The sequence below is a fragment of the Octopus bimaculoides genome, chromosome 22 (assembly GCF_046866305.1).
Source record: "Octopus bimaculoides isolate indiv1 chromosome 22, ASM4686630v1, whole genome shotgun sequence".
Lineage (NCBI taxonomy): Eukaryota > Metazoa > Mollusca > Cephalopoda > Octopoda > Octopodidae > Octopus > Octopus bimaculoides.
In genome coordinates, this window is record NC_142949.1 from 35,546,598 (window position 1) to 35,557,089 (window position 10,492).

A 10,492-nucleotide genomic window follows, 5' to 3' on the forward strand; every position below is an offset into this window, starting at 1 on the left:
GAAAGATGAAAGACTTCCGATACTCCTGGACAGGTTTGTAGCACTTATCTCCCCTTCTATCTCACATTCTGCTCATGTAAATATAAATGCGTATACCCATACTCAAAATAGAGAATGTGCTGTGTGTGTGTGTGTGTATTATATATATGTTTATGAACGTAATGTGTGTATGTTAGTGTGTATGTTAGTGTGGATATGTGGTTTTATGTACATGCATATAAATATTCTCAGACTGTCTACCCCTGTTGTTGACAATGGGGTGCAATATAAAAGTTGAATGTTTACAGTGTTTTATGCGGCAGGGTGGGGGGTTAAATAATTGGTTTAGTTGTAACCAAAGATTTACCAAGACTGGCACCAACTACTAATGCCTTACTTAGAGTCTCTGGCTGGCACTGGCTTTGATGTTGTCACTTTATATTTCTCTCTTTATAATTAGAAAAAGAAAACAAATAATAATAATAATAATTATAATTCTTTCTATTAAAGGCACAAAGCCTGAAATTTTGGCAGGAGGGGGGACTAGTTGATTACATCGACCCCCAATGTTCCACTGGTACTTAGTTTATCGACCCCGAAAGAATGAAAGGTAAAGTTGACCTCAGCAGAATAATAATAATAATAACAATAATAATAATCCTTTCTACTTTAGGCACAAGGCCAGCAATTTCGGGGTAGGTGGTAAGTCGATTTTGAACTCAGAACATAAAGGTATATTTATTCTATGACTGTATTCTTTTTATTGTCTATTTTCAGAATGAGATTCCATGGGACAAAGGTTTTCTTAGCTACAAACAGTGACTACAACTATACTAATGTGAGTATATCAGATATGTATGTATACATATATCATCATCATCATCATCATCATCATCATCATCATCATCGTCATCATCGTCATCATCATCGTCATTATTATCATTCTTTAACGTCTGTATTTCCATGCATGCATGGATAAGACAGTTGATAGGAGCCGGCCAGGTAGAAAAACTACCCTTGGCTACTGTGTCTTCTCAAGCATGACATAATGCGAAAGGTTTCGGACATTACCTCTGAGAAGCCCAACGTTCAAAAAGAACTCGGCCAATTTCCCTCCGTGAGCCACACACACACACACGCATATATATATATATATATATATATATATATATATACGACTGGCTTCTTTCAGTTTCCATCTACCAAATTCACTCACAAGGCTTTGGTCAACCTGAAGCTATAGTTGGTACATCATTTTTATCCTTTACTTGCCTGAGTCATTGGACTGCAGCCACACATACAAATATATACATGCTGGTGGCACTGCCTTGAAGTCAAACAAACCAACCTCAATACTCTATTTTTTTTTTTACACCCGGTACTTTTTTTTTTATTGATAACATTTTGCTGAACCACTAAGTTACAAGAATATAAACAAACCAACACCAGTTGTCAAGTGGTGGTAGTGGTGGGGACAAATAAAGTTACACACACACAGATAGATAGATAGACAGACAGACAGATATGTATACAATGGGCTTCCTTTAGTTTCCATCTCCCAAACCCCCTCACAAGACTTTGGTCAAAGTGCCACACATATCTTAATTTTTTTCTTCTTTTAAATGTCATTGTTACTAATTTTAAATTACTATTTACTAATTTTAAATTTCTAACTACTAATTTTGGATTACTAATTATTCTGTTAATTTGTTTTCCCTCTTATATTTTCAGAATGTAATGAGTTATTTACTTAACGATGCTGAAGAGGTATGTACACCACAGCTTCTCTTTAAACACCTTCCTTATAATATGGACTTGAGATCTCCCTCAACATCACCTTTAAATCTCTTGATAGGTTGGGGATTTAGTTTCACTTTAGACTAAGTTTTAAATATAGACCTCGACTTAATATCATTTTAGATGATGTCTTTAACCCTTTAGCATTTAAGCTGAGAATATCTGGCCCAAATATTATACTTGTTTTGAGTTCAAACTGGCCAGATTTGGCCTATCACATCTATCATATCTATCCAAAAATATATAAAACCACCTCTCCCCACCTTTCAAATACCCCTCCCCCTATGTAACCAGTAGGGATTTTTTCCTTTCATTTCTTTTTCTTCTTTTCCTGTCTTGCAAGTTACTGGGTAAAGGCACAAGAAAATTTTTTTTAAAAAAGCACCCAAAACACTCTGTAAAGTTGGTATTAGGAAGGGCATCCATCTGTAGAAACCTTGCCAAATCAGACTGGAGTCTGGCATAGCCCTCTGGTTTGGCAGCTCCAGTAAAACCCTCCAACCCATGCCAGCATGAACAACAGACATTAAATGACGATGATGATGAATCTATATTAAATGATGCCAAGGCCAGCATTGGAGCATGACACAGCCCTGTGTTCCTCCAGATTCTGGCAAAGAAAACAGATGTGAATTGATAATGCAGATGATGATGACTACACTGGGGCCAGGGAAGTGCTCTTCTCCAGAGAAACTGTCACTCCACCACTGCTCCAGACCTTTCCATCGGTAACAATTTCAACAAACAAAGGCCAGTTTACAGCTGCAAATATAGCAACCAGGATCCCATTACCAATAAAGAACCGAAATTACAACTTCATAGAACAAAAGCAGCTGCTCAGTTCTGATAAATTTTTGATTCTTTATCAAGAAAAAGTGGGGGTGTTGAACTTGTTATTCCTCCATTCTATATTTCTTTTACTTTTATAAGGTTTTTTTTATTTTCCCCGCTCTTTCAAAACACTTCTTTATTTTTTGTCATTAATTCTGAAGAAGGAGCCGAACTGTGGCAATACTTAGTATTTGGCAGGGTTATATTGCAACCAGATCACATGATGCAGTGTATGGATTGCATAACAATCTCTTATCGTTGAGTGATATATCATTGGGTTACTGAACCATAGCGCAACACTATCAGGAGGACTTTGTGCCTAACCTTTTGTGGCTGTGAATATATATATATATATATATATATATATATATATATATATATATATATATATATATATATATATATATATATATATATATATATATATATATATATATATATATATATATATATATATATATATATATATATATAGGTGCAGGAGTGGCTGTGTGGTAGGAAGCTAGCTTACCAACAACATGGTTTCGAGTTCAGTCCCACTGCATGGCACCTTGTTGTTGCCCAGTGTTAGGAATTTTTCTTTTCCAACAGTTTAATCTCGTGTGTATATGAAATAATAATAATAATAATAATAATAATAATCTATTGCAGGGGAGGAATTGGACAACCTATTTTGATTACATTGTAGTTGATGCAAAGAAACCTCTCTTCTTCACTGAAGGAACAATTTTACGCCAAGTTGACCTGGTGAGATGACATTGTTTTCTATACTACTTCCCTTCTTTCTTTCTTTCTTTCTTTCTTTCTTTCTTTCTTTCGGCTAAAAGCAAACTATAGTAAAGAACTGATTGTTTATTTCTTACTTTGTTGTTTAACCCTGAGGCTCTTCTAATACAGCATCTGATAGCCTGATCATGTGATATATACATATAAGTTATATCTTTCTCTCTGTCCCCAGAAAACAGGAGCCCTGAAAATAGGGACCCACACAGGACCAATGCAAAGCGGACATGTTTACTCAGGGGGTAAGTCAATTGTATTTATTTGTTGTTGGTGGTGGTGGTGATGATGATGTTATTAATTGTGGTGGTAGTTTTGGTGTTGGTGGTGAGGGAGATGTTATTGATGGTGGTGGTGGTGGTGGTGTTTGATAATGGGATGTTGTACTCGATGATGATGATGAGGGGATGTATTGTAGTCAGTGGGGTGAGTGATCAGGATGTTACTGGTGGTGGTGGTGACATAGCAGCACTATCATTCATGGTAATGGTGGTATTGTCCAATCCAGTCCTTCCTTACCTTCAACCAATCAAATCCTCTCTTTCGAACTGACATCCAATCAAATCCTCTCTTTCTAACTGTCATCCAAATCAAATTGTCTCTCTCTTTAACTGCCATCCAATGAAATCCTCTCTCTCTAACCATCATCCAATCAAATCCAGTTTCCCTTAATCCACCACTGTCGCCATCTAATCCATTCTAATCCCACATCTCTGTTTGTGCTCCACCGTGCAGGATCCTGCAATGTGTTCACAGATCTGATTGGTGCCATGCACCGAGACGTACTCTATGTTGGTGACCACATCTTTGGAGACATTCTCAAATCGAAGAAAACAAGTGGTTGGAAGACTTTCCTCATAGTTCCGGAAATTACACAAGAACTGAAGGTTTGGACCAACAAGCGCTCCCTCTTCGATAAACTTGATGAATATGATGCCAAGATTGCCGAAGAATACAAGTAAGTTTGTTTGTGAGTTGAGTGTGTGTGTGTGTGTTTATGTATATGTGTCTGTCTGTGTATTTGCTTGTGTGTGCATGCATTTGTATGTGTTGTGTATGTATCTTTTGTGCGTGTGTGCATGGGCTTCTATGTGTATGTGTGTGTGTACGTTTGAGGAGGGTGCACACACAGATAGAGATTTCAGATAGTCTGTATGTTTGTGTAGGTTGTAAATAGGAGATTGTGTGTGTGTATACATAAGTAAATATAAGAGGCTGGTGATCTTTGAATGATGTGTAAATCTACACAGTATACATGAGTGAGTATATCTGATGTATAGGTTTAAGGTGGCTGATATAGTAATGGTGTGTGTGTGTGTGTGTGTGTGTGCGCGTGCGCTTGTATCTGTTAGTGTATGTGTTTGTAGATTGACCAATAACACATCGCTCTCCATTTAGTCCTCTACTGTAATTTCACATTCTAACGACCTTGTTTTCCACACCTTGCTCCTTTCACAGGTACCTCGACAGCAGCAGTCATGTATGCCCTGACATCACAGCATACCAAAGCAAAATCAAGGTCGGTTCACGCTAAACCACAAACCTGTCTCTCTGTCACCTACCTTGCCTTGCTTTCTTCTTCCCTTTCTCTTTATTTTTCTCTCTCGCATACACTACAGAAGCACACACCCTATCACTTAGGATTTCACACATATATACACACACACACACACACACACACATATACTGCATATATACACAATCTTAACACTTCATACACATACATATATGTACATATATACACACACATAAAACATTGTTGATTGTGACTTTGAAGTTTTGGCCAGCTAACCCATTGTCCAGTGATGGCTTATCTGGTCAAAACTTCAAAGTCATTGTCAACAACATTCCTGTTTAAGAATACTAAATTTGTACTTTACAAAAGTATAGAATGACCCATCAGATTAACCCTTTAGCATTTAAACTGGCCATATCTGGCCCAAATATTCCACTTTTTTTAATGCTCAAACTGGCCACATCCTGCTTCTCACACCTACTCAACAATGTCATTCTAAAACTAAAAAATTACATCATCAAAATCTCAAAGCTATCAGATAATTTGTGACTAACTTGAAATAATGTTAATAAATATGCATTACATTTGAGAGAGTAATTCTGAATGTTAAAGGGTTTACGTCAAAAGGATTTTATTACAATTGAACATAAAAACAAACACACACACATGCATATATATATATATATATATATATATATATATATATATATATATATATATATATATATATATATATAGGTGCAGGAGTGGTTGTGTGGTAAGAATCTTGCTTACCAACCACATGGCTCTGGATTCAGTCCCACTGCATGGCACCCTGGGCAAGTGACTTTTGCTATAGCTTCAGTCCAACCAAAGCCTTGTGAGTGAATTTGGTAGACGGAAACTGAAAGAAGCCTATCGTATATATATATATATATATATATATATATATATATATATATATATATATAAAGAAGCATATGTATGTATATGTTTGTGTGTCTGTATTTGTGCCCCCCACCATTGCTTGACAACCAATGTTAGTGTGTTTATGTCCCCACAACTTAGCAGTTCGGCAAAAGAGACTGATAGAATAAGTCCTGGGTTCGATTTATTCGACTAAAGGCTGTGCTCCAGCATGGCTGCAGTCAAATGACTGAAACAAGTCAAAGAATAAAAGAATAATATTGTTTTCTTCTTTTCCAGTCTGTAACACATGAAATGGACATGGAATACGGAGTATTGGGAAGTTTATTTAGAAGTGGTGAGTACAACTGTTTCTACAACACCCTATGGTGTGTGTGTGTGTGTTTATTTTCAACCCCCAGTTCGCCACCTGTAACTTAGCAGTTTGGCAAAAAAGACTGATAGAGTAAATACCTGACTTAAAAAATAAGGCTTTCTGTGATGCATCTGCATTGCTGTTTTATATATATATATGTATATATTTTCACCTCAGGTTCTCGACAGACCTTCTTTGGGGCCCAAGTTATGCGGTACGCCGACCTTTATGCTGCCTCAATTCTCAACTTGCTCTATTACCCATTCAGCTATGTATTTAGAGCACCACCAATGTTGGTAAGTTACAGATTCTTCTTAACAACTTTCGCTTCTTATTTAAAATTTCTTTTTTCCTTTAACGTTTATAATTTCTGAGAAGACCACTGCAACACAATAACACCAGTGTCCACTAATACTGTCTAATAGCACCACTTACAGCATTTGGTCTACTGCCATTGATAGCAGTGGTATCCACTGACTTCTCCCCTAATTGCATCACATCTACTGCTACACACAACAGCAGTGTCCTCCAGTTAGCAGAATCGTTAGCACGGCAGGCAAAATGCTTAGAGAAATTTTGTCTGTCTTTACGTTATGAGTTCAAATTCTGCCAAGGCCAACTTTGCCTTTTATCCTCTTGGGGTTGATAAAAACACTGGGGTCATGTAATTGACTTATCCCCTCTCCGAAATAGCTAGCCTTGTGCCAAAAAATTTGAAATCAATTAATATAATACTTCAACTGAAGTTTATTCATTTTCTGTCTCATTTTTCTCTCCATCCAGATGGCTCATGAATCAACTGTGTCGCACGAGAAACAAGTGGTCGGCAGTGATCTGATGGCCAGCCGTTCCCGCTCTTTCAGCGAGAACTTATCAGGCATTTCCACCGATGCCGCCATTCCCAAGAGGAAAACATTGCAGCGTGCAGACAGCCTGGTACCACACCTTTATGCCGACACCCCGAAGGAAATCACTCAAATCCTTGAATTCGATGAAGAAGAGGAGAAAAGCAGAGACATCAAAGAAGAAGACGAAGAAAACTATGCTGACCAATAATCAACATCGAATGTTACTAATTAGCAATTAAGTGGAAGATATAACCACTTGCTTCCTTTCTTTCGATTTTTTTCTTTTCTTATATATACTTTATACTTCTATATTCTCTGTACTTCTATATACCCTCTATAATTGTGTATATTTTGTACAACTGTTTAATCTATACTCTTATATACCCAATACAACTGAATAATCCCTCGGGTTTGAAAATATTATATACATCGTCTGCTTCTAAGCAGTTAACGGTATGGTACTCCCAAAATAGTCTTATATACAAAAATATATGTCTGTGTGTGTGTGTGTGTGTGTGTATGTATGTATGTATGTATGTATGTATATATATATATATATATATATATATATATATATATATATATATATATATATAAATATATATGTGTGTGTGTGTATGTATATATACATACACAAACACATATGTATGTGTGGTGTGTTTGTGTGTGTGCATATGTATACATTTTTGTGCATGTGTACATATAGATTATCAAACAGATCTCCACAGGGAGTGGGGTGGGTCTATGTGAACAAGGTTTGTCACATTTTGTATTAATTGACAAAAGGAATTCAGTGAACTTACCCCAGAGGAAAAAAGGAAAAGGTTGAAAAGAGAAAATCACGAGAGACGATGGCATTTTAAATTCTCTGATTATGAGTTGCTGCCATTTTTTTTTCCTCTTCTTTATTTAGAAGATGTAAAACTCTGCTGTCTCTTCTGAATTTCTCTCCTGTTAAATTTCCCTTGGAGAAGGACCCTCTGAAACATTAGGTTTTCTGCTCCCCACGCAAGTTTACTGTACTCTTTATAGGTGTGTGTGTGTGTGTGTGTGTGTGTATGTGTGTGAGAGATCCAAATAATAGGACAAAGAAATGCTTTAACACATCTTTAATCATTCATTACAATTGCTTCTGTACCAAATCTGCTTTCAACGCCAGTTTATGTAAATTTTCACTTTGAAGCTATAAGCTGTGTAAGCTGATGTTGCAAGCAGAGTTGGCACAGAAACAATTGTAACGCATCATTAAAGATGTGTTAAAGGATTTCTTTAATCTTTTTATTTGGATTATTATAGCTTACTCTTCACTACACCAACAAAACAGTTTCACCATCGTGAAACTAGGATGTTCTACACTTGAAGAATTTCGGTATCAGTCTGGAATCTGACAGTGTTGGTAGCTCAGTACTCAGGGTGAGTGCTTCCCTGGAAATACCCTACCAGGACCTAAGATATATATATATATGTGCATGTGTGTATGTATGTAATAGAGTTATATATACATAGTCTATGGCTATTGTCAAGGCTTTGTTTAAATTTGTACAACTTTAGATCTATATATAGCTAAATTAATCTGTGAGAAGGATAAGTAAAGGAATTTAATTTAATTGCTGGCCTTGTGCAAAAATATGAAACCAATATATAAAGAACTATATCAATGCCCGAATATAGTTTTCAAACAAATGTCTTATCTGTCATTCCAGGATGTGTATCCATGTGTTTTGTTGAGCCTTCTACAATGGCTTTGGATATCACGGACTACACTATACAATGTATCCTTTAATATAAGACAGTTGTGTTTGATTGGAAAGATATTTAGCTGCTATTTCTAGCAGATCAAATGACTGAGTTGAAGCTACTTCAGTCACCTGCATATATATATATATATATATATATATATATATATATATATACATACATACACACATATGTGTGTGTGTATATATATATATATTGTATATGTGTATGTATATACATGTATGTTATATGTATATATAAGGAATTAAAATGACAAGTAAATTATGTTATGAAGTTCATTAGCTCACAGCTGTTTCTTCTATAAGATGTAATACAGTCAGAGTTGAACGCTCGTGTATTTCCCTTATAGCATCGTCAAAGCTGAGTGGTAAGAAATTCTGAAAAGAATATGTCAAAAGTTCGTATTCAAGGGAAGTAACTGTCAATGATTTTTTTTTTATTGCGAGTGTTTCCCTTGAATAATGGTTTGTTAGTTGTCTCCCTTGGCTTGAAAACAAAAAAAAAAACAAAAAAAACAGAAAATCATATCTCTATATTTTAAACAACTTGATTTTGACCCCCACTTACCCCGATGAAAATCTGCAGCGGCAGAAGAACCCGACATTTCACAGATCTCTCCCTTTCCTCATGAAAAAATGGTTTTATATTATTTTATGAATTCCTAATTTGAAGGGAATATATCCGTTATTGTTGACTGAAAATTGGTTTTATTGGTTTCATACAGGAAAGCTTCATAAATTTGTATAAAAGAATAAACAAAAAAACAAATGCCCTATTTCTTGACCTGCCTTTTTGGAGCTTCCTAGATTTTGACCTTAGGTCCGTCCTACACAGTATATATATGTTTTATTTCTGTTATTGTATTGTTTTTTTAATCCTTTTTTTTTTTTAATATCCCTGCTGCAAGACGAATGTTTTGTCGAAATTTCTAAGTTTAATTTTAAGCCACTCAATTGTAAAATATAACAGAGTGGACCTTATTTTCGTTATATATCCCTCTGGGATCAACTTTACTTTCCATCCTTTCTGGGATTGATAAAATTAGGTACCGATCAATTACTGGGGTAAACTATATTGACTCCCCAGCCCCTCTCAAAATTGTTAGCCTTGTGCCCAAATCAGAAAAGCCATTATTATTATTATTATTATTATTATTATTATTATTATTATTATTAAAGGTGGTGAGCTGGCAAAAATCATTAGTGCTCAGAACAAAAGGTTTAATGGTATTTTGTCTGCCACTACGTTATGAGTTCAAATTCTACCAAGGTCGACTTTGCTTTTCATCCTTTTGGGGTCAATAAATTAATTACCAGTTGAGTACTGGGGGTCGATGTAACCGACTTACCACCTCCCCACAAATTTCAGGCCTTGTGCCTTTAAGTAGAAAGGATCATTATTATTATTATTATTATTATTATTATTGAAGGTAACAAGCTGGCAGAACCGCTAGCATGCTGGACAAAATGCTTAACAGTATTTTACCCATCACTATGTTCTGAGGTCGACTTTGCCTTTCATCCTTTCCGGGTGGATAAAATAAGTACCAGTGTAACTGACACACCCCCTCCTCCAAAATGGCTGCCCTTGTGCCAAAGTTTGAAATTATTATTATTATTATTAGGTGGCGTGCTGGCAGAATCATTAGCACACTGGGCAAAATGCTTAGCAGTATTTTGTCTGCCACTATGTTCTGAGTTTGTCAAGGTTGACTTTGCCTTT

At 35.9% G+C, this 10,492-nt stretch overlaps 1 protein-coding gene across 3 annotated transcripts in view; it reads left to right on the plus strand.

The window, feature by feature from the left end:
• LOC106879215 (cytosolic purine 5'-nucleotidase) overlaps window positions 1-9,292 on the plus strand; it is a 145,754-nt gene extending 136,462 nt beyond the window's left edge. For all 3 annotated transcript variants that reach the window (XM_052975850.2, XM_052975851.2, XM_089339582.1), the window contains exons 9-18: window positions 1-33; window positions 757-817; window positions 1,711-1,746; window positions 3,259-3,354; window positions 3,566-3,632; window positions 4,123-4,345; window positions 4,846-4,906; window positions 6,089-6,146; window positions 6,342-6,460; window positions 6,948-9,292. The exon at window positions 1-33 is cut by the window's left edge and continues 47 nt beyond it. In XM_052975850.2, coding sequence (XP_052831810.2) covers window positions 1-33; window positions 757-817; window positions 1,711-1,746; window positions 3,259-3,354; window positions 3,566-3,632; window positions 4,123-4,345; window positions 4,846-4,906; window positions 6,089-6,146; window positions 6,342-6,460; window positions 6,948-7,220 — 1,027 coding nt within the window. In that variant the 3' untranslated portion in view covers window positions 7,221-9,292. The remainder of the gene's footprint in view (window positions 34-756; window positions 818-1,710; window positions 1,747-3,258; window positions 3,355-3,565; window positions 3,633-4,122; window positions 4,346-4,845; window positions 4,907-6,088; window positions 6,147-6,341; window positions 6,461-6,947) is intronic.
• Window positions 9,293-10,492: the final 1,200 nt, after the last annotated feature.